This window comes from Fusarium sambucinum, chromosome III, assembly GCF_050947815.1.
Source record: "Fusarium sambucinum isolate potato_lamoka chromosome III, whole genome shotgun sequence".
Taxonomy (NCBI): Eukaryota; Fungi; Ascomycota; class Sordariomycetes; order Hypocreales; family Nectriaceae; genus Fusarium; species Fusarium sambucinum.
In genome coordinates, this window is record NC_139292.1 from 1748086 (window position 1) to 1772793 (window position 24708).

Here is a 24708-nt window from a genome sequence, read left to right on the forward strand (position 1 = left end):
AATCTAAACCTGGACACGACCCCATCAGTGGCCTATTCTCGAGACCCTCTCAATTGTTAGCAGATCAACCAACATCGAAAGCTTTGACATTTGTGTGCAGCACGCATAGAGGCCCGAGACATCGCTTCGAGACCCTTGACTATTACATTCCCCGGGAAAGCGTGCGACGATCAGCAGACCACATACGACATTTGCTAGTGCACGCTCACCTTGCAACATCAACCACATTCAACGCAAGGGAAGTTGGGGGGAAAGTGAGGAAACAGAATCAAGGTCAAATCTACAAAGCTCTCGAGCTGTATGGCGACGATGATGGTATGAGAGCTCAGTGACTACGTCGGCGACATCTCCACGCTTCGAAGCGGCAGCAACAACCACAGCAGCCTTGAATTAGCGGACCTGCTCAACACAACGAAAATCCATCATGGCTTCAACATTCATACCCAGCAAATCTCGGTCTGCGCAACCACAAAGACCCACGATGGCTAGCACGACAGCTCTCCTCCTCTTTTTCGCAACCATTCCTTTCGTATCTCCCGTTGCTGCGCAATCATTCCCATATGTGCCCACGGAGATTCTCATGCCAGATCCTACCTGCGTCGACGGCAGTGTACCGTGCAGTGCTTCGGATTTAGCATTCATCTTTCGACAAACAGCCTCGGGCAAGGTCGAGTTTAGATCCCTCAACTTTTCTGCGAGCGTGGATGCGGACGAACCCACACTCGATCGACCCGCGGGCAGCACGACGTTACCTTTTCTCGACGACGAGCCCAAAAGTACTGCGTTTGGCGCTGCAAGAACGGCAAACGGCTCGGTCCTCGTGTACGCAGGCGACTGCAAGACTGGCATCAGTGATGTATGGAGCTTCGACTACGAAGATGGAGGTGATTGGTCTCGTCGAGGTCTCAAAAACAGCAACACCCGTCGTGCGCCTTATTTCCTCGGTGGCACTGTCGCCTTTTCTTCCAGTCTCGCTCCCGAGATGGACCAGCCTACTCTTTATACCTACGGTGGTATGTGCGAAACGCCAAAGTCTGGAGCTACGTCGGATTGGCAGAGCGATGCGAACTATACCAAGACGATGTTGAGGGTCGCGCCGAATGATGGAGATACTTATACTTCATACAAAATGAGCGTGGCATCCAGCGGCGGACCACGAACACCAATTGCTGGCTTTACTCTGACTGGTTTGACGCCTTCGATGACCAATAAGTCTGGCACCGTCACGCAGCAAATGAGTTATGTGTTATTGGGAGGACATACTACGACGGCTTTTATCAACATGAGCACAGTTGCCGTATGGAACTTACCAGCCGAGACATGGAGCTATGTAAACATCCGAGCTCCTAATGGTGATTTCCCAAAGTCAGATCTTGCTATCAAGGATACGAGTGCTCAGTCTAAACAAAAGAGGGCGGCAACTACTGTGGATAATGTCTACAGTCGTTCCGGACACACTGCAACTTTAAGCGAAGACGGCAGCTCCATCATTGTCATTGGAGGCTGGGTTGGTGATGTCAATACTCCAGCAGAACCCCAGCTTGCCATTCTTGAGATGAGCGAGATTTACAGCGGATGGCAGTGGAAGATTCCAGAGAAGCAGCCCGATTTCACTGGAATGTATGGCCATGGTGCTGCGGTGTTACCAGGAAACATGCTGATGGTCTATGGTGGATGGGAGACGTCGAGTTCTTCAAGTCGAATCAAGCGCCAGGCCTCGTCGGGTTCTCTTCGCTTTTACAACATTACTTCCGGGTCGTGGGGATCTAGCTACACGAATCCCTCTTCCGTGTCTTCGTCGGATGAAGAGAACGATGCTCCAACGGATAACGGCAAAGGATCCAACTCAAAACGCCTTGGTCTTGGTCTCGGGTTGGGATTTGGCATTGCTGCTTTGATCGGTATCATCATTGCCGCCTTGTGCTGGTACAAAAAGCGCAGACGCCACATCAACAACCGAGACGAAGCAGTCCGGGCGCTGTCCCAAGATCCCAGCTACTATCACAGTGACTTTCCTGAAATGACGGAGAATGACCCTTGGGGGCTCGACAATACGGCTTGGTATGGCCGTGGCCCATATCCTGCTGGAGAGAGATCACTCGGCTACGAGTCGATGAGAGGCGCTCGAAGCGGAATGCCTGGACTTCATATCCCCCACAAGCCTATGTCGAGACCATCGCGCGGAGGTTATGTGCCTACAGCGGGGAGCTTTCCTGGACCAATTCACCCAATCTATGAGGATGATGAAGAAGAAAGTTACCAGAACCGAGGTTTATATGACCATGTTGCAACACCCACATCTGATGTTCATTCAGATCCCTTCCAGACTCCAGTTACCGGCACCGGCCCAAACAATATACCACATCCCCTGTGCCTTACTCCTGGAGGGGGCAGAGCGTCGGCTACACCTAGCCCTGAGAATCGCCGTCACGATCCTGAGGTCCAGGATTGGGTGACCGAGGTTGATGCTGCAGAGGGACTGCTCGAGCGCATGAACAGTAGACGGAGCCAACATAAGAATGCCCAGAACGTTGACGGCGTAGACGGCCCTGCACGGATGAACAGCCGTCGAAGCCAGAACCAAGGGAGCTTCGGTAACAGCCAGGGCCGTACTTCCCCAACGCGGCACAACTCAACACGATCAGCTGCTCTACGAGATGACGAATCACGAAGCGGATCTAACTTGTCCGAATCAGCACGAAGCGCAGCCGAGAGCATCAAGGCTAAGGCACGACAGCTCAACCCTCTGGCTCCCACTTTCTTGGTGGCTGGTGCCGAATACCCAAAGCCTGGAAGTTCATCTTCCGATAGCTACAATACTGCTCATTCCTCATTTGGTGCTCTTCAAGCCGAAGGACCTTCGCTCCTTATGGGGGATCGAGGCCAACGGTACGACGATGATGAACCTTCCTCGCCATCCAAATCAAAGCCACGTAGGGGGTGGTTGGGTTCTCTCAGGAGGGTGTTTTCAGGGGCTAGTACCCCTCAGTCCTCCCGTGAAGACATGTCTGGAGTGCGGCGTTCATTTGATCAAGAGCCTGTGAGCGGTGATTATGAGCCCGGTCTGGTTGGTCTGCGTGGCGAGCTTCTTAGAAGGAAGAAGGGTCGGCAAGACTGGGAGGGCCTCGGTCCCATACCGCAAGGTGCTATGATGTCCGGAGGGTCAGGACCTGAGCCCGGGGCCGAGTCTGACTGGGACATTGAGAGAGCTGTAGAGCAGCGGTTAGTTCAGGTCATGTTCACAGTTCCCCGAGAACGATTACGAGTTGTTAATGGCAACGAAGAGGGGAGCGATCGTGAGGATGAAGACTTGATGAAGCCGCAAGCAGCAGAATTGGTCGATCCTGATGACGAGCATGATTTGTCACGAGATGAAAGCGTTCAGGAGAAGCATATGGAAGCTGGCTATGAGCACCCAGCTCTACGGAGTGTTAGCGAAACCCAAAGACAGGAGGGCAGTTCTATGGCTGAGAAGCAGCGACTTGTTCAGGATGAAGAAGAACGAGTAAACGAGAAACAGCGATATGAAGAAAAGCAACAGCTCCTCGATGAGAAGCGTGCCGAGGAGAAACGACTTGCAGAGGAAGAAGCCTTGCAAGCACGGGAGGAGGAGGAGGAGAGAGAGCCGATGAAGAGACAACAGCCGCATCAACCCCCTCCGCCAGAAGAAGAGGAACCACCAACATCAACACTACAACAACCTAAGCCCTCACATCTCCAACCCCGTCCTCTCTTCCATCACCGCGCTCCTTCACCGGCAGACTCAATATCCCCTTCCCCGTCTCCCACACCATCTCACAGCCGTCCAAGTTTCCACTCCCGACGACATACACGCGGCGATTCAAATAACTCGGCGGGCGGCTATCTCCTCCCCGAACTCGCTACACTAGAACCTCGCTTTTCACATTCTACGGATCGTTCCTCAGGCATCTTGATGGAAGCGCAAGCTGTTCCGCTAACTAGAGAACGAGCGCGAACGCGCGTCCTGGCCATGGTGGATAGCTTTGAGAACCTAAGTCGTGAGAACAGCCCGAGTCCCACAAGGTTTCAATAAGGGGTGCAAAAAAGGAGAGCGGATTTCGGAATCCTATGAATTGATTTGGCATTTGTTTTTTGATTATGCAGGGTGTTTGGGTGTAGGATAACGGGATTACATTTGCTAATGCTTTGGCATTTTTTGGAAGTTTACAGGAACGGTGGATGTCTTGAATGGGAGATGTACATATGAGTTAGTGAAATGAAACCTTGGAATTATATACAATTGCTTGCTGTGACTTTGCTCTGGTAATTGACTGTTTAGATATAATTTATCTGGGGTTGTTGAATGTCTACGTTCGTTGCTTCTTTGGACAACGCCTCAATTATAAACGGTTCTACAGCCCAATATTGAGCGTCGAGTCAGGATAATCCCTCTTCACATTGAGATTTATATTGTCTACACCAGATAAACATTCAATTTAAGCATGTCCGTTGCTTGCTAGCCCATCCATCAACACAACTCATCACTAATGACTCTAATTGTCGATCTTAAAAACAATCATTAACGTCATGGTCAAAACAATCGGGGTGTGCACAACGCAATCATGATTATTCAATCAAACACAAACTCTTCACCGGGTCTGGAATAGTTGAAACAGAACAGAAATCGGAACAGGGTACGCGTATGATAAACACAGCTGAATTGAACGCGTACACTGCCTTGATTTTTGGTGATTCCGTCCCTGACGATCTTATCTTTTTGGATTCACTCACTACGCTTGGTGAAACGCATCCGGACGCCACAGTATCCACGTCCCCAAAATGCAGGGGGCAGAGGGTTGAAAAAGGAAGACTTGAGTGAAAATCTTCATTTTGGAAATGTCAATATTTGAAGCAATGCAGTCATTAGACAGGTTTCTGATTCGCTAAAGGTGGGAAATTATATGACATTGTTTAGCTAAAATACATCATAGTTACACGTATAAGTGTGGTTACACGTATAGTTGTGGGGTATAAGTGAGACGCCAACCTTGGCTGAAAAAAGCTTGACAATGATACAAAGACAAAGTGGCCAACAATCTGGTTAATGTTTTTATGTTTGTTTTTAAACCAATGACTTGTTTGACACAGCAAGTAAAGAGGACCAGATAGATACCTACCTCTCTACCTTGTGGGAACCAATTAACACGATGGGATCCAAGGTAATTTCTACTCGTACAATTAACTTGTGATGATCTGTCTATGTCCAAGTATACTCACTTCTCTTACGTAGACGACAATCCTCATTTCTTCCTGCAGCTTCTCGTCCGGGGCATCCGCTTGCTTATGATTGTTTCTTTAATGACTTATTCCACCGAAGGATGGCCTCAATAAACTTCCGTCCTGGGAAATCAATAATGACGATTCCGGTGCGGCTCGTGTCTGGGTTCTCTTCAAAATCCTTGATCCATTGGCCTGTCATATCGTTCATCCCAGTGACAGTGCGATTCATTGGTCCAGCCGCAGCTTCGATCGGCAAGACGCCCACAGAGGCTGAGATATGCGCAAGATAGAGGATCTCGTTGTCCAGAGGTGCTGTTGCCGCGAGCTCGAGCGCATCACGAATCGCAGTCCACTTCTCGGAAAGATGGTAAATGTCAGGGATGATCCACTTGTCTTCGAGCACCATCTGAGGACCCTCCCACTTGGGTCCATAAGGTCCTCCGTGCCTGGCTGGGAAGTTTTCAAGCACAAAGATCTTGGAGCGAAGTTCTCCGAGCGTTGGCAGGGGAGCAGTAGAGCTGTAGTTGTAGAGCCTATCCCCAAGAGGGTATTGGTTGAAGGCGTCTTCGAATGACAGGGTGTTGTTGTCTCCAATGCGACCACCCTCCTGCTTGAGGCGCATAACAATAGTCTCAGATGGATTTCTGTCCAAGAAGTCGTTCATGTAGCCAATAACATCTTCGAAGCTGAAGCCAGTGTAGCCGTTGGCATGGTAGATGTGCAACTCATCGTCGCGCACACGAGCGCGGATGTCAAAGTAGCGAAGACCCGCTTCCAATTGCATTGTCAAGTTCCAGTTCTGGCACTGCAGGACCTCTGTTTCTATCTCGTAGGTCATGGTATCGTGCGTTCCTGGTATGCTGAGGCTCGTGAGGTATACATCGTCGGGGATCTCAGCCATCCAGGTTGGGTTGTGAGCCAAGTCGGCATCGAAGCTGTAGGCGCTCGAATAGCCCCGATAACAGTTGCCGTAGACCAGGCAAGGCGCAATGGAGAATAGGAGATAGAAGAGACACATTATGAAGAATACAATGGCTCCGATGGTGGTAGGAAGACGTCTAGATCGATTGACGGGACTCGAGAGACCGCGGAAGCCTGGTTTTGCGATCATTGTGTGAGGCTGATGACGAAGATCAAAGCCGGAGGGGCCGGATGGGTTCTTTTGGTCGGCTAGTCACATCGAAATATTTACAAGCGACTTGGAAGGATTCTCAAGACTCGTGATGTGTTCCTGGTAATATAAAATGCGGTGTGTATTGATAAGCGTACGCGCAAGCAAGGTTGATGTTGATGTTGGCAAGGCTGATGATGCATGCTTCACAGGGACTCAGCCAAGGCGAGATGACATCGGTCTGGGGGAGCTCTGACCCTTTTGCGGTCGCACCTGCGACATTGGAGGCTTTTGAGTGGTCAAAGATGAAAGCAAGCATTTACCCCAGACAAGACATGACAAAGCATTCCAGCTGCGTTTACCCTATACCTTGAACAGTTCAATTATAACTGTACCTCTTTACAACTTAAGGAATAGTCGAGCTACTGAATTCAAGTCTTTACTAGGCAAAGGCTTAGCATACTAAAACGGCTTGTTCCTACAGTAACTCAACTTGAGGCTCTGCCCCATAAACTATCCATCACTAAGATCTTGGTCGCTTCCCTCCAATCGAGTGATTAGGGCCTAGTTTTTGTCCGCCAGAACTCAATGCAAATGATGTGTAAGTCATGACGCTTGAGAGACGTGTTTGAACGATGTAGGTTAGCCCAACAAGTTGATGAGGCTACCCAACAGAGCTTATGTCGTGTATTAAAAAAGTCACGCAGGACGGAAACCTCTCATACAAGTTGGGTATTGTCAACCCTGATGGCAATTGGACATAGAGTGTAGTGACACAAGTGGTGCATATGGGAGTGGCATAGTTCGCAGCTCAATGTCGATGATACAGACAAGACGTTCAAATTCTCAAGATATTCCTATAAAGAGTACAATAAGCGGACGGAAGAATTCGATTCCTCTACACCCTCACAATGCAATGCATATGAACCGATTGCCGCGGTGGCGGGCGGCTTGCAGATGGATGGCAGACCCTGAAGTCGCATTACCCGGTTTGCTCACAATACTTTTTGACAGCTTGAAGCAAGAAATAGTCCACGTAAACCCGTAGACATCCTATGTACAGCACAACAAGGTTCGTCGGCTAGCGACAAGGTAACTCACGTCTAAATCACCTGTGCTTCGTAACACCGCCTCGAAACGAGACGTTACCAACCGGTATCGCTACAGTGCTTAACCGTGGGGGGTTGACATGTGCGAATATCACGATGGAACTTGCTGGTCTGTCTGGCTTACCATTAGTGATGGTTAAGGTTTAACAGACGGAGCCTCAACTTTAGAGACCACAAGGTATGGTCAGTGACAGGTAGTCATGATGACAGCGGTAAGAGCGGCATGCAAGGAAAGAAAGACAATATGGCGGTCTTGGTCTGTACCATGCATGACAGCCTCGGTTGACGGCCAGATGATGCTGATGATGATACTGTACATCTTACCACGTCCACTAATGGTTACTCTTGAAATGCAAGAGGCTGGAAACGCGTAGAGACATTATAAACAAAGACGCACAAGGTAAAACCCCAAGGAATAACAAACATTAATACCTCGTCCCCCAGCCTCCAACCCGCAGAAACAACCCCCCACGTAGTCTAGTTAGTTCAGTTGCTTGCGTGACTCTTCTCCAAGCATGCACAAACACAAACAGCCGAGAGAAGAGGAGAAAGAGGGGTTTGTATTATTTTGGTTGGGAATAGTGTCGCAGAGTGAGACATTACGAAGCGACTTTGCCACGTCCGTGTTCAAGCTCAAGCTCAAGCTCAAATAATAAAAAGGGTTCGTTTTTTTGTGTGTGTAAAAAGAAACAAAAATACGATACGCACGTAAGAAATCGGACAAGTTCTAGCTAGCTTCTTAGACTATTGGACAATTGGATATCGTAGGATGGTATATAAAAAAAAAAGAGGGTGTAGTCGTTCGCATAGACGAGGTTGCAGTGCATTTTGCAGTGTTGAACTGCACTTAGCGGCAGTTCGTGTTGGTCTCGGAGATGGTGTTGAAGTCGGATAGTGAACTACAAAGGAGGGTTACAAAGGAGGGTGGACTTCAAAAGATAAACTAAACCTATTGGCTAAGAATTCATTAGTGATAATCGATCGATGTTATCGCACAGGTGCCAACTTTTGCAGAAATGATAACTATGGTGTCTTTTTTCCGGCAAGGATTATGCATGACTGCCCCAGATTCCAAGCCAAGGTTCTTTTCTATTGCACGGAAAAAGGGAAGCTTCACGAACGACTCGACTGATTTTGCATATCGTACCATTCACAAGGTTCTTAACGTGGTATAGATGATGATGTTAGCGGGGGTCAGCAAAGCCAAACCTAACTTGAACAGAGCCAGAGCCATATTTGTTGATTGACTTTTCGTCCAAAGTTTATAGATGCTACAAAGGTAACATTGAATTGGGTACTAGCTGGCTGGGGCTGGTACAAGGAGGGGGAAAAGAAGAGGCGAGATAGATCGTTACCTGGCCAAAAAAGATTAGATTACTGATGGATATGGAGATAGAGAATGCCTAGTCTAATTTCAATGAAATCAATGAAACGATCTGATCTGTCAGTGACGTCGAGAATGGCAAGGGAGAGTTTAGTTGGGTTGGTCGAGTTTCTTTTATTAAATTGTCAAGGGTCATGGTATGATGGATCTATACGAGAGCGGAGAGCCCGTGACTCCTCTCCTCTCGTTTATGGATACAAAGTTTACAAGGGCAAGGCTGAGAAAAAGACAGTCATTCACGGGTTCTCGTTGATGTAATGGCTAAATAGGTGCAATGTGTGCAATGAGATCCGTTCACTTTGCAACACTTGCAGTGCACCAACTTCAATTATTCAGGCCCTTGCAACAAATAAATGTACCCCAGTTCCTCATCCCTTCTGCGGGTCGGCTCCAAAATGACTGAAACAACAGAGTACTCGAGAGCAGGGGTTCTGTTGGACCTCGATTGGAGAGCATTCAACCTGCTTGTTAAAGTGGACCGACCATCCCATTATTCTCGCGACATGGTAACGCTCTGGGTAAAATCCAAGTTCCAATGTCGATCAAACAATCGATATCTAAGCAACAGAGTCAAGAGGATCTCTAACTAGTACAGAGAACGTGCACATACATAAAGACGCAAAAAGGGGCCGGAAATGGCCCGTTATGGTAGGTGTCTATGCCACATTTAACGGTGCGGCGCGCCCAACTCAGGGACATAACTAGCATAAGTTTCTTTTCACGAACGAGCTTGGACAAAGGAAAGCAAAGTCGAGCTGTAATGAAGCGGAATCCACGGCAATGCCATGTCCTCATTCTGTCGTCTTGAACTCAGACATAAAATTAGGAATGGTACCCATCCAACAGAGCCGCTAGCCTCACAATATCGTATCGTATCTAAACTCTTCTCAACTTAACTTATCGCGCGTGAGTGGGAACGGTGGAGTCAAAACAAGATGATGGAGGATTAGAGGATGGGTCTACAAAAAAAAAAATGCAACCATTAACCGAGTGCTTAATTCTGTCTTGTCTATGTCAATGTCCCATCTTTAGGTTAGACTCGGACAAACACAGCACTGAGATCGGATCTTGAGAAGAGCGCGAATTACTGTTACTACTACAGAGTACTCTGTAGTTACGGGTTCAATAGCCACTGGAAAACACCGAGATCAAATCTAGAGGCCGCCGTGTTTCAATCATGTTGTTCTAGCGAGTAACTATCATCTCCACTCGTCATGACCAGAGAAGCGGGTCGATGAGTTTCATATTCTTTTCTTTTGCTCACAGTCGAGTCGTCATGCAAGAATAGCCTCATGAGGAAAACGTAGAGAGATAATCAACCGATATACAGAACTTACACTGCTTGTGACAGAAAAAGTGCCAAGGATTGATGCCACTCCGGGTAGTGAGTTGCCGAGGAGAGGAGAGGAGAGGAGTGAAAAGGATGGTGAGTGACTTGATTACTGTATCCAATTTCAATTTCAATCTTGCGAGCACGTAGCGGCAAGCCATAGTCAGAGCCAAAGGCCAAAAGCCAAGCCCATTAGGTCAGGTCAGGCCTAGATCAATAATTTGATGTCAGGAACCGTAGCAGTACATGGCAGTAGTTATTGGGACTAGAAATAATATCTGAATAAATTCAGAGAGGCAGACAGGTCATGGCTAATACAAGGATCACTCATAATACCATCTCACCACCACCACAATTCGCATCCAAGACCTTGAATTGCGATTGTCGGACGGATCAAGCATTCACTCCGCGACAATTACAGTACCTCTACATTTCCAATCAAGATCGCCGTTCGCACCCTTGTCCAGGGACCCATGTAGATCCCACTCCCTCTTCCCCTTGACCCTGCAACCTCTACACGACATGGCGCGACACGACACGCCCCCCTCCTTTCATCCCACCGTAATAAAACCTACAGAGGGGGACAGCATCTGTCAAAAACACGCATGCGCTGGAACCAACAGCCTTTCAGCGCTGGAGCCTCCCCCGTGGTGACGACATTGGCTTAGGTTCCTTGGGTTTAGGTCACTTCAGGCGCCATGAGTTTTAGTTTCTTGGTATGAAAGGGGGGAGAAAACGAAACGAGGGTCCATCTTTATTTTATTCCATTTGTCCTTTCACAAGTTTTGTGTCGCGCGCTGGGCGTCGATATTGAATACAGCACTGACGCCCAAGTAGTTAAATCAGATCAGATCACCAGAAGCAAAGATTCAATGTCAGGGATTTCGTCACAGTGACTCGGGTAGAGAGTACGTAGACAGCTTCATTCATTACTGTAGTCCTGTTGGCCAGCAACAACGCGAGGATTGCTTACCTCAGGCAATTTATCAACTCCTCTCTTGAGTCGATCAATTCTGGTTCTTCTGGCTCAGTCAATTTCTTTCAAGTTCCTTTCTTTTTATTCTCTTTTTTGTTCCTCTTAATCTCTTGTGCACAATTGATTTGTCCATTCATTCATTCATTCCATTCAATTCGTTCTTTTTATCGTTTCCTCGTTACAGCATCATTTGCAACACTGTTTACTCCAAAAACAAACGGCCACTTTACGCCGAAATATTAGCTTCGTCGCGCGTTGGCCTCGGATCACTTTCTTCCCGTCCATTTTCGACTCGTTTCTTTGGTTCTTTTCAATACGTGGAGCTCTTTGTCTGCCCAGCCTTGGCTGTCGAGCTGAGAGTGTTGAACCTTGCCTTTTTGGCCACACGCCCCCTGCGATACATTGGACGGTACGTACTGTACCAAAGGCTTTCGCTGCCACGGAGAGTCGTATGGATCGCAGCCTCCAGTGCAACTCTATCCAGGTTACTTCTCTACAGTAACAAGGGATCAACTCAACTCAAGTCATCTCATATCATATACCCAAGGAGTAAACAGACCATCGACAATTACCAACTCAAGGGTACGAATATTGCCATCGCCAGGAATCATTCTCTCAATATTATCGACTCCTCCCTCCGCCGCTATTCCCGAGCTCTCTCAAGTCAGGCCAGATCTGGTTAGAAGAACTATCCTCGTCTTCGTTCTTCCTTCCTTGTTTCCCATCCCGGTCGCTCCTGCCGCCGTCCCTCCACTAGAGCCCGGGACTACCGTGCTAGGTACAGATACCTACAAGGCTCTTACCCGATCGGTCCACGCTAGTCGCTACTTCCTTCACACCTTTTTCCCTTCCAGTCTCTCCTTCTTGACCTCAACAGCAGTCACCTATTCCAATAACTCTACCTTCTTCCCCCCCAGCCTCCCCTACTCATACTCAAATCTCCTCACGATACCTATCTTGCTAGCTGGGGCTTGCTTCTCTTTTTCTTTTTTACCCGCTTGACTTTTTGGATTGTTGGGTTTTTCTTGGGACGATTATTGATTGGCATTGTTGAACTTTTGGGATCGTATTGTTTGCCTGGGATTTACGAGGATTGCCTGATATCGACAAACACTCGAGCATCAACACGAAGCTCTTGATTTATCACTGCTACCGACCATCGCAACTACACTTTGACATCGGCATCGACAGCTTTGACAAACCCGAGATATCCTAACCGACATTGCTACCGAACGTGGGCCCCATCTCCGAGAAGCCACTCTTCTCTTTCTCGCCTTTCAACCAGCGGGTCACTTGACTGTGTTACCTCGCTCGACTCGGATCACGATTGACGATACCGGCTGTCTTGCTCCGAAAGACATTTATCCACCCCAAGACCGCACCGGTACCACTGCATCCTCGACGTCCGACGTGGTATGGCTTGGAGCTTCTAAGAGTCTACTGCGACCGTGTTGTGTCGTGATTGACCTGCTTCATCTCTGTCGCACACGACTTCACATGCTCTTTTACTGCCAAGTTAATTGGTAAAGGTGTGTGACATTGGATCACGAGTTTGTCCTTCCTGTCTGGACTCGTTTCCCCTCAACCCGACAAACTCTAACATTGGACTCGGTGTAGTTTTTGACTAAACTCATAATCAACATGTTTCCTCTCTGCAGGAACGCCCAATCCGCGGGTCTTCTCTTCTTATTAGCATCGACATGGGCACCCTTGGCCAACGCACTGGATATCGAATACTGTGCCAACTTCAACACTGGCGAGACTTCCAGCAGTATGTAACCCTCTAATCACCAATCTTGACTGCATCTAATTTGAGATATAGACTACAGTATATATCAGACCAACGGCTTGTGTCATGATCACTGTTTCGACGACTATGCCTACGCCATCACCCAAGGCAAGCTTTGCTGGTGCTCAAACTATGCACCTGTCAAGTCGGTACAAGAGAGTGATTCCAAATGTGACACTCCCTGTCCCGCATGGCCTAAAGAAGTCTGTGGCGGTGATGGTGTATATGGCTATGTTAACCTTGGCAACATAGAGCCATCTGGATCTCGAGGACCTTCTCCCTCATCAACCAAAGTGAGTACAATCCTATGATATGATTATGCTTTGTGTTGTGATTGCCTTGCACGTTGTGGCCGGACGAGTGTCTGCCCACCAGCTATCCACCTGTATAATCTTGATCCATCTGATCTCCTTGAGTTTGGTAAGATTCCACGGCTTAACAGGCAACACTCAGGCAATATCAACTACCATGGCCGTGTCCAGAGTGACTGAGACGGTACAGAACACAGTAACAGTGAAGCCGTCAACCACGTCGACATCCACGTCGACAACCTCCACGACGCCAGAAAGCTCAACTGTACGCCTTGCCTTTGCACGCATGTTATTCCAACTCGGGAATCTGGTGATGTGACCAACATATCTGGACAGATACTGACTACGAATCTAGACCGAAGAAGACCAATCCTCTACTGAAGCATCCGCGACCAAGGCCACTTCAACCGATGACGAAGAAGCCACCTCAGCTAGCGTGACAGACCAGCCATCGTCTATTGTGCAGACTGTCACTGCAGGGGGTACTGTCAGGACGGTGACTGTCTTGCCGACACAGCAGACGGCTGGAACATCGGCAAACGAAAACACATCTGAGACAACTGACAAGAGCGGACTCGGCACTGGCCAGGTTGTTGGCATTGTGGTGGGTGTTATCGCTGCCGTCATCCTTGCCGCAGGTGTGGTCTTGTTCCTCTGGTTCCGTCGCAAGAAGCAGCAAAATGAGCAGGAAGCTTATCGGGACGACCCCAGTATCCGAGATAGTTCCTCGGGTATTGCTCAGCGACCCGACATGAGCACAACCGGTGGCTCGCCGACTGCATCGGCCGCCGCAGGCAGTCGCAACAGTACTCTACAGGTGGATCCGCGAATGGATCCATTTAAGCAAGGCCTGTACGTCCGAAGCGCAAGTCACGAGAGTATCAACACTTTGCGCGACGATCACGACTATTCGAGGAGGATCCAAGCACCCAAAGTACTTCGTGCAACCAACCCCGATCCAATGTCGGAACCTTGAGCCGAAAGGCTTTCGGCAATGGATCAATGAAATATGTTCCACACGAGAGGATAAAAGGCCACAACTGGCCCATGAAGCACACGAATCTCACTTTCTCCGGCTCACATTTTCACAACCTATGGGGGTTTTCTTGCATTTCGAGATACCAGGAAGGCGTTGACATTTTACATGGGGAAATGGGAACACATACACAACGGCACAAGAACGAACACTCCTCAGTGACGAGTGGGGTCACGGTATGGGTACATACATAAGCGGGCTGAGCGACTGTTGCTTTGCACAGCGCTAGGACATGAGCCGACTGCTTACTTTTCGATTCAATCTTATATTTTATTGCATTACGACAACGGCGGCCTCGACTAAACAACCTTTGGTAACATGGAAATGGATGGATTGTCTTAGCGATTAATCTTGGTTTGAACAAGTTGTACGAGCATCAGTGTTGGCTTCAAAGTCTGGATATAATATGCAGGTCGCCGTTGTCAGTTTGGGGTCACTTGCTATGTACATAGAATTAGCATGCATGGGCAGAGGTTGATGGGTGGAACAGCGACCAAAAGTATACTTATTTTGGTCTGGGAAGATGTCAGGCGTTGCCTGATGAGCGGTTCCCAAGGATTTGATAGTACAATTCAACCGATCACTGGTTTGGTATTATATTGAGGTCAATGATTTTTGTTTCTGTATTCCCAAATACCAAGCTACTCCAAGAGTCAAAGCAAAGCACTCACGTAGTCAATTGCAATATTAATCTGTACAAATTAAATTTTTGATAAATTTATTAATGGTTCTCTCAAAACTTGGCTTGTCGGCCCACGGACAAACTATTAGCTTGCCCCTTTATGTTTTTGGTACTTTGCGAAATTGCTTCAGTCATTTTCAGTTTTCTCAAAGACGCTAATAAATATTAATCTGTCTGCTCAGATTAATTAAAAATTTCTATACATTCGTATTATCCTGAAAGTATAAATTCTTTAAGCAATATCTGCTCATGAGTAATGAGTTGCATTTCGGTATACGTCCGTGAATTAGTTTCATCAAAATTATTCAAGGTCAATCTGCACATATTGATTTGATGGGATTCTTCCAAAAGTTTAATAGCTTGCTGCGCAGATTGTTTAAATTCCAAATGATTCCTCTCAAGACAATGTCCCTAAGGGCAGCACAGCAGCAATTTATACCAGGACAGTCATTGCAATTCCTCACTCCAAGCCAGTCATCGCATTTCGTCCATCCAGGACAGTCAAATTACTCACTCCCTTAGGCCTATCTTTACTTTGCCTTTTTGGCCAGAACATCTTCTCGCATAGCTCAGGCCTATTCTTCACAGCACCCTGGTATAAAGAAGGCTGTTCCAGCTTGCATACATAGAGTCGGTCCCTTACACTCCACGTTACTAACCTTGGCGGGACAAAATTGGCCTTGAACTTTTTTGCTGACTAAAATGCTGTCCTGGCAAACGAGGCAGGATAAAATTTCTCATAAGGGAATTAGCAGTCTTAACCATTACTTTGATGGGGGTGGCTTCTCAAAGTCTAATCGATGCAATATAGTCTTAACCATTACAGTTATATCATGAAATTTTGATAATACCCATCAGGTTTAACCCGAACAGGAATCAACTCATCTCGCAAGACACCCAAGTGATATATAATAAATCATCAGAAGATATTAAAAACGGTTATGACTGCGGATTCTGATTCCGCCAGCGAGGGTTCGACTCCCTCCGAGACCTTGTTTTTTGAAGATTTTTTCGATGAGATATGAGTGTAACTTTAGGGTACTACTCTGTTTTTTATCAAGATCGATTGTCTGGACATGGCCATGAGGATAAATGACTTGGTTTTGCTTGTCTACATAGAGATATATCTCGTCTGAACTGCTTTCAGTGGGAACATCGAAACTGAAGCCCCTATGTGTAAATGAACTATTTGTAAATCCTCTCCTATCAAGGAATCTTTCTCCCTCTGAACTATAGACTTGTATGTACATCACTTTGCATAGGGTAAATCTAGGGCAGGATTGTCAATGCTATGACTCATATATGAAAAGACTGTACTCCGTAGTATTAACGATAATCAAGAGGCCAAGTTATCGAAAAGAAATGGATGTTGACTCTGGTTTGAACTCAACCTATTACTCAATAGACGAAACTGCTCAATCATTTTACGTTGGCTCAAATTGAGTCTCAGTCTATATCTTGCATTGGTCATGGACCTTGAGCTCTCTTCTACCTCTAATTTGGAAGACGCTGGCATTGTTGTTACGATGACCTTATTGATACTGTTTTTACTGGTTGAGTTTTATGATATTCAGTTTGTACAAACCGCAAGTGTCAGTAACGACAGAGTCGGGAGTATTTGAGTCTAATGTTGGCCATGGCATATAAAGGTATGTGACACAATGAGCTATCAAATCATCAAAACCAGTAATAGTTTATCCTGGCCATTCAGTTCTATACTGACTGTCCCAATTCAGAACACGCTACAGTATCTTACAAGGCTTCTAACAAAAGCACTTTTAGTCTAGTATATATCATTATCACTGATTGCAAAAGTCATACGCTGCCCAAAGGGTATCAATCCAAGCACGCCTTGCCAATCCAACGCCCAACCATCCGTAGCAAATCTCAGAGGGTCAAATGTCTTGTTGTAACCCTCCGATATCTGCAAGACCGATTCAGAAGAGAGCAATGTAGTCTCCAGGGGAACAATTGTGTGTAAATAGCAGTAATAATTGTAGTAACGTAGTAAAAGAGAACTGTAATGCAAGGTCGAATGGAGCATAATGTGATAAATTCTGATAAACGCCCGATAATGCGACTTGTCTGTGATCCGTTCTTGGTCAGACTGCTTGCTTTGCCGTATCCGAAGTCCTCTTCTGCGTGGGTTGTATTCCATGACTAGACTCGAAACCTCCCTTCTTTTTCGTTCTCTCGTACTCAAAACATGCTGTGCCGACTTTCATTCAAATTATCTTCATCGTCGGGCCCGCTTCTCGCGATCATTCTGTGACCCTGCATCTCCCTCACTTCTCCTCTTCCGCCCGCGGGGATCATCTCGTCCGTCGCGGCGATCGTCTGGTCGTAAACCTCCCTCACGCTGACCTCGTCCTCCTCTACCGTTGTTTGCCCAGTCTTCACCGCTGCGGCTGCTTTGACCATCACCTCTATGTCGACCGTCACGGCCCTGTACAAGATCTCTTCCAGTAGTAGGAGGCCCCATTGGTTCGCGTGGAGCGCCGCTAGGTTCTCTGTTGGCGCGTCTGGATTCACGCTCTTCCCTACCACTCTCTCCAGCCCCTGAGCGACGGTCGCGGTGTTCACGATGTTCCTTGTCCCGACCTTGACTTCGGTCACGGTCGCGATCACGGCTTCCTCGGCGCGAAGATCTGTTTGATCGGCTGTCGCGATCGCGTCGGCCACGCTCATGCTCACCGCGGCCTGAGCTTGCATCTCCATTGGCAGGCGCTCGACTTGAAGATTCGTTCCTGACCGGATCTGGACGTTCCTGCGCTGGTGTGGTGGCCGGCGAACCCCCAGTCAAGACTTGAGCATCTGAGTCACCACCAAGAGGTTGGCGTGCCTGACCTCTCCTTCCGCTGCTGCTTCGGGTTGTATCAGGCATGTTGGCTTGGGCTTGTTGCAAAGTGCTGTTGATGCCCGCAAGCTGCCTTCGGCCACCACTGCGACGCTCGCTAGAAGCCGGTCCGGTTGGAACATTGGGTTCACCGGCTGGAGACCCAGTATATCCTCCAGGTGTTTGTCGCGGACCAGAACTGGGACGATCGGGAGTGTTTGTTCCACCCATTGACTGTCGACCATGCCCATGGCTATTGCTGGGCCCATGAGGTGGTTGTCCCGAAGGGGGAGGTGGAGGTAGCGAGTTACCGCCACCACCGATCTGAGCAAGACGCTCGGGATGAACGCCTGTGGGAGTTGCATTGACCGACGCGGGAGAAGGCATGTTCTGGCCAGGGCCAGCATTTCTAAGTCTGCCCCCGGGGCCTCCAGGTGTGCTAGCAGGGGTGGCGGGACCAGCATTCTGCTCGTAGCCTCTTCGCCCTCTTCCAGAAGATGGGCCAGTAGGAGGGGGTCTATCTGGAGTGGGCGGTCGCTCAGCCTCAGGACCAGCAAATCGGCCGTCAAGTCGACCTGGCAGAGCTTGTGGTCCACCATGACCTCTTGTTGAACCTCGTCCACGAGCCTTGGGTCCATGTGGAATATCGGCTACGGGCTGAATAGCATTGAGGCGGCCGTATGAGTCGTCTTGATGAGTGGGCTTGTGATCAGGCTCAGAGACACGCGCCGAAGCACCATGTAAACCAGGAGCGTCACGGCCCTTGGGTGCAGAAGGTCGTTCATTCTCGCGGTCCATCGGCCTGTCTCCACGGTAGTTTCCTGGCAGCGGCGAACGCTCTCGAGGATCTCGTCCAGAGGGTCGATGTTCCACGGGATAGTTTCGGTCAAGTCGTTCCTCACGACCACCGCGTCGAGGTGATTGAACACGAGAGTTGTGTTCTCGTGTTTCATTCCTAGGGGCACGCGATGGCGTGCTATCCTTGTTGCCTATCAATGCCGCCCTCTCTGGGTTGATCGTGTCAAGTGGCTCAACAGGAGCGGTCTTGCGGCCCCTACCTCGGTCAGAGTCAGGCGCACGAGTTTGCTTATTATCTTGAGCAAATAGAGCAGCTCTCTCTGGATTAATATGTGGTTCGGGTGCCTCAGCAGCGGCAGGTGCAGTAGGAGCCGAGGCCGGGGTGTCATTCAGGCGACCATGATCATGGCCTCTGCTGCTCTTAGCATCTCTGGGCCGTTCTCGCTCGTGTTCGCCACGACGCCCTCCGTCAGATCTAGACGGCTCTCTACCGTGTTCCTGTGCTCGTCGGTCAGGGAACTCGCGAGGACGGTCTGGACGAGCAGGATCGAAATTTCGCGAATCTCGTTGGTCTCGTGGTTCGCGCGTCTCCCTAGAATCTCGCTGATCCCTAGTGTCACGAGCTTCTCTAGACTCTCGTGAATCTCTGGAGCGTGAATCTCGTGGTTCCTTTCCGTCACGACGCTCATGACTCCTAGGTTGGTTGAATCGATCAGGAGTGTAGTGGGCGGGCATAGGCACATCAGGTCGACTGGGGAGGGTATGGGGAGGGCGTTCAGGCAACGTATTAGGCCGAGAATCATGCTTCCCGGATGTTCCAGCTCCTGAGTTTGTGTTTGCAGCGCGGGGCCCTGAGGGTGTTTGATCACGTTTGGTCGAGTTGGATTCTCGGGACGACCCTGGCTTGGCCGGTAACAAGTCTTTCGCAGGACCTGTAGGCTTTGTCGAATCGGTTCCAGAGGTCTTTGAATCCTTTGAATCCTTGACCTCACCATCTTCCTCTTCTGCTGTGTTTTGTTTTCCTCTGAAGGGCCTGCTCATGTTAGACTAAGAAATACTCAAGGGACATCAAGACCTACTTTGCGGAGCCAGGCTTGAACTCTGGCGCACTTGCACGCAGAGATGCCTTTTCTGACTCGTTCTGGGCAGGTCCAGCCTATTATGCGTTAGTCGTGTTATATAATATAGCTTCGGGATACCTACACCGCCAGGGCGGAAAGCCTGTACCATGACCCATTTGTTTTTCCTCCGCTGCAGTTCTGACATTGCACCTTGTGCAGCGACTGACAGATCAACACGTCCACCAATCTCACTATCCGGCGTTGGCTTTGCGATAGACTCTTGTTTGGTGATAGTCTGAAGGAGCGAAGAAAATTTGGAGGCCATAAAGTCGATCGCAGGGAAGAAGTCAAGGACCGCCTTCAATACTGTAATAGCGTTTCGAATGTGCATCCATTCCGCACCTTCCAAACAAGAACGGAGAGCACTATTTAGGTTCTTGTGCCAGCGGAACAGCATATCGCGGAATTGCTCGTGCTCTACAAATGTCAAGGGCTTTCCGTTGTCGTCGAAAGTTAGAGCAAATCCAAGACGAGGCTGATCGCTCGGCCCCTTGCCTTCCTTGTCATACGCACCCAACCTGGGTTGATCTTTAGACTTATCCTTCTCATTGGGGACGGGTGCGTTCTTGTGCCAGCGAGACAAATCTTCCAAGATCAGCTTCAAGAAACGACCAAGGTACTCAGCCTCCATAACAGTTGACGTGAATATAAGAGACCTCAAGCGGTTGGCATTGAATAGCCGGTCGTAAAGAGACATCAACTGAAAGCCTGGGGCATTCCCTTCGTGAAGCGCTTTGATGAATTTGTAGGTATACTCGGCATCAGCTTTGGATAGAAGCAGCCGAGGGAGGAAACACTGCTCAAGCAATGTGTCGGAAATACTGTCTGGCTTGGCTCGAGGCTCTGGGAATGAAGACTGGAACTGCTTGCTCAGAAAATACTTCCACTTCGCCTGTCGCAGGAGGTGTTCGCCGCATTCCTCGGAAAGGCCGATCTGAAGCTGCATAAGCTCTTTTCGCTTTTCCATTTTGCGTTCTTGTCCTCTTCGTGACATGTCGCTGCGATCTCGTGTAATAGCAAGGTCTTCGGCTCTGAGACGGTCTTTCTCTTGCTTGTAGATCTTATCAGGGCAGTAGAGATCGCCCAGCTGGAGAGCCCAGAAGGTCACATAGAGATCTGGGGTAATCCTCTGCCAGGTCTCAGGGCGGGCAGCATCTTGAATGGTTTCCACCAGAGGCTGTAGTGCTGATTTGATGAGAGAATTATCTTCAGACTTTTGTGTCTGCGGTAGGTTAGTGGAGGGGTTCCGCGTTGTTGTATCTTGGGAACCCACCTGGTCGTCGGCCTGTGGTGTCTCTTGGCCGGGTGTATCGTTGCCGCCATTTGTAACGGGCGTATTGGACATGGTTACGTCCCCTTCCTTGTCTGTAGATTGAGCAATTTGGGCCTTCTCTTTGGTCTCTTCGATCTTCTTTTGCTTCCAAGGGAACATGCGGTGGGCAAGATTTGCCCTGCCTATCATGAACGCTAGACCGACATCGAGGCCGTACGAATTGATGAGTTCGGGAATGGAGGGGACAAGGCTGTCGAAGCTGGCCGGTTCCATGTTGCTCCAGAGGAGGTCCAGGTATTGGATCAAAATACGGTGGGAATCATCAATCATCGAGGAAAGATACTTGATGTGAGCTTCATCCTCTGGCACTTGGAAAAGTGCTGCTTGTCGGTATTGCGCTAGGCTGATAAGAAGCTGTGCAGCAAGCTTAGAGTCCGTCAAAGCTTGGACAAGACGCCTCGAGCTTTTGATGCTGTCAAATCGCTTATCCTGGCCACGAATTAGAGTATGTCGCCGCAGGCATTCACCTCCAGCCATTGACATGATTTGATGATCCGTGAAATCAACCGAATCCACAATTCCACCCATGGAAGTGATGAGCTCCTTGAGGATGATAAGGTCGGTAGAGTTACCCTTGATCAGCTGGTCGTTGACATATTGAAGAACTGGTGTGGCGTTCAATACAGTGTACCGTCGGAAGACTCTACCGGAGAATCTTGACAAGGCTTGCAACCATTTACTGGTAGTGAGGGCGTGTTCAGCTTGAGTACGGCTCCTCGATTTTCCGAGAGAGCTCATCAGGGACCACACAAGCACATCGTAGGACAGGTCTGTGAAGTACTTTGCACACTCCACAAAGGCGTCAATCAGGTTTGGGTAGGATTCCAATTGTTCGAAAGCAACTCGGAACACAATACCAGGAGATGAGTAGCTGGTCTTGGCGAGTTGCTTGGCCATTTCGCTCAGGTTGGTAAGGGAAACTCGCTTCATGGTGCCTCGAGTCTCCGATGTTGCCTTGGCAAAAGCTACCTTCATAGCAGGCAGTCGGGATATTTGACCCTCGAACCACTCAGCATACATGGAATAGCGAGTAGTCATGGGGTAATGCCTCATGAGTTCCCAAATTGCATTGACAGCAGAGGCGTTAGCCTTGGTGTGGCTTAACGCTGGCAACAAAAGCCGTCGTAGGAGATCGTGCCATCGAGTGAGGTTGCTCTCGGACCTATCCTCTCCAAGACTCTTGGCTCCAATTCTGGCCAACTTGGTCAAGAGCGCCTCATCCTTGCCAATGTTGACACCGGAAATGTTGAGCAGTGTCCCACACAAGGTGAAGATATCGTCCACGGTCTGGCAAACAGGGATATTGTCCGCCCATTCATCCCAATAATATCGGTAATTCTGCGACTCGTTGGTGTCAATCTTGTCTGGGAATGGCCATCTAAGTGATTTTCGGGTTGTCAATCTGCTTAGACGGACGCTGCCTTTGGGAAGCCCAGATTGGTCAAAATCGGGGACGAGTTTGGTCGGACAGCCAGATTCGCCTACCACAATAGGTCGACTATCGTGAAAGACTTTGTCGACAGAATAGTGCAGGATGCGATGGATTCTTTCCAGTACTTCGGGAAAGACTTCGGGTATCCAGGGGAAGCGACCGAGAATGAATAGCGATTCGGGAATGGCACCAATAGTCAACAATTGGGTGAGAAGCGCCACCTTCTGTTCTAGGGGCTCAGGCAACTTTGGTTTGTTGTCTGCCGCCTCTGCAGCACCTTCTTTGGCGTCTGCCTCGGCCTTCTTGGGAAGCTCCCGTCGAGGAAGATTCGAGCCGTTTGGATTATCGTCGTCACCCTGGGGCAAGACACCGGCCATGAGAAGGGCGTTCATCGGCCCACCTTTGGCGGTTCGTTCTGCCTCTTCAATTCGCTTCAATTCCTTCTCGCGAATCGTTTCCATATCTTCATCAGCTGGTGAGAGATGTGGATAGAGGTCAGTCAGCGAAATGAAGCCAATCTTGATGAGAAGGGCCGCCAGATAGAGCAAGTTTGCAGGAAGGACATCTGATTCGTCTCTAGCGTCCGAGTTGTAGAAACGCAACTTGAAGCCAAGCAGCTGCGCCGCTGTACGGTTGCCTGGAGGTGGTAGGGTCTTGGTTTCTTGTACCCATTGCCGTTCAATATCAGCCGCAGCGTCTTCGCCTGGGGATCCGTTTGTAATGATAAGTTGCTGAGAGTCGGAATCTGCCACTTGTCGGCCGCCCAACTCAAAGAATGCTGCAACATGCACTTCCCGAGCTCGACTCCAGAATGCAATATCACGAACCCGTTTTCTATCCTCCAAAACCTTCTCGTCCTCTTCTGTTGTTGTCCACTGCGAGTACTCTGGTGTAGCCCACAAAGGCAGGCCGCCCACATAGACTGCAGCACTGAACTTGAGATGAGAGCGTGGCCACCAAGAGCTGACTCGAAGAAATTTGACAAAGAACTTGAACTGCTTGATCAGCACAGCAGCTGCAACGTCAAGAGTCACATCCAAAACTCTTCCGACGTCGAGATCAAAGGTTCCTATCAGTGCCTTGATTCGTTCAAAGGTTTGTTCGGCCATTTCTGGAGGGGGAGGCGCTACACTGCTGGTTGTAAATAGTTCTGTGATGAGTTTGGAGTATCCTTCGGTTTCCTCGCGAAGCAAGTTGTAGTTGGCTTGTCGATAGAGAAGATTCGTCGCCTGCTTGATACCCAGTTTGACGAAATTATCTCTGATAAGCCCCAGCTGCTGCAAGACTTCGGGGTCGAGCACCTGCCGCATCAAGTTTGAAGATACGCCAGCTGTTAGAACGAATTCCCGGAGGGTCGGTCGATAAATGGCGGGCTCGTTATCCATAACGATGGATAGAGAGTCAAGAAATAGAGTGTGGGGAGCGAACGCGTATGAATCCTTAATAATCTCCGTCGTTTCGTCACCAAGGATTTCCTTGACGCAGGTACCTGCATCGGCTGGTGATAAGCGACCCTCAACAACTGCGTGCACGAATTCTTGGAACAAGCTTGATAGCTCGGTGATATCGACATCGTCTCGCGATTGCTTTCCATGTTGAATCATCTCGCCCCGACCACCCTCAGTCCAAGCGCTAATCTTGTCGTCCGTAAGATTATTATAGCGATAATTAGAACGGACCGGAGAGGGTGGTCTCATTAGAGGAGGTGCTACATAAGTTGGCTTCTTCATCACTGGCGGTGGGGGCGGCGGTGGTGGCGGTACGTGTGAAGAGCCAGGTCGTCGTTGCGATGGTGAAGGATTGGGTTGATTCGGGGGTGCTCGGCCATGGCCTTGTGATGAGTCGCGTCGACCCGGACCTCGAGGTCCTCTACCACGATTACGTGACATGTTATCTTCGCGATCGTGCTGTCCGAGCGATGTTTCTCCAGGTCGATGGGGAGAAGATCGACCGCCTTCCATCGATTGGCGATCGTTCCTCTTGCGTTTCGGAGGCATAGCTCACGAGATTGAAGTCGGAACTGGAGGTGATGATTATTTCATTAGATAGCAGCGTACGTTGCGCTATTGGGGAATGTCGTAAGTTTGAAAGTCTGCAAGAAAAAATGAGTTGGCTGGTTCGAAGTAACGGAATATGCAAATTTGATTGTTGCGTTTGCGGACGGCGCGGATGAGAAAGACTGACTTTTGACGACAAGGAGTTCGAGTGGGGAAAGGTGA

At 49.0% G+C, this 24708-nt stretch overlaps 4 protein-coding genes across 4 annotated transcripts; 2 read left to right on the plus strand and 2 right to left on the minus strand.

Annotated features, from left to right (window-relative positions):
* Positions 1–424: 424 nt before the first annotated feature.
* FSST1_010788 (uncharacterized protein) lies at positions 425–4054 on the plus strand (the record flags this gene model as incomplete). Its single annotated transcript, XM_083233855.1, has 1 exon — positions 425–4054. The coding sequence occupies one exon, from the start codon at positions 425–427 to the stop codon at positions 4052–4054; it is 3630 nt and encodes a 1209-aa protein (XP_083080484.1).
* Positions 4055–5302: 1248 nt separating this feature from the next.
* FSST1_010789 (PLC-like phosphodiesterase) lies at positions 5303–6352 on the minus strand (the record flags this gene model as incomplete). The annotated part of the gene is made up of 1 exon (XM_083233856.1): positions 5303–6352. The coding sequence occupies one exon, from the start codon at positions 6350–6352 to the stop codon at positions 5303–5305; it is 1050 nt and encodes a 349-aa protein (XP_083080485.1).
* A 6440-nt stretch (positions 6353–12792) lies between these two features.
* On the plus strand, positions 12793–14227 carry FSST1_010790 (WSC domain-containing protein; the record flags this gene model as incomplete). The annotated part of the gene is made up of 4 exons (XM_083233857.1): positions 12793–12922; positions 12974–13233; positions 13394–13516; positions 13607–14227. 4 exons carry the CDS (start codon positions 12793–12795, stop codon positions 14225–14227), a joined length of 1134 nt encoding a protein of 377 aa, XP_083080486.1.
* Positions 14228–17205: 2978 nt separating this feature from the next.
* On the minus strand, positions 17206–24486 carry FSST1_010791 (transcription factor/nuclear export subunit protein 2-domain-containing protein; the record flags this gene model as incomplete). Its single annotated transcript, XM_083233858.1, has 3 exons — positions 17206–19636; positions 19683–19759; positions 19807–24486. 3 exons carry the CDS (start codon positions 24484–24486, stop codon positions 17206–17208), a joined length of 7188 nt encoding a protein of 2395 aa, XP_083080487.1.
* Positions 24487–24708: the final 222 nt, after the last annotated feature.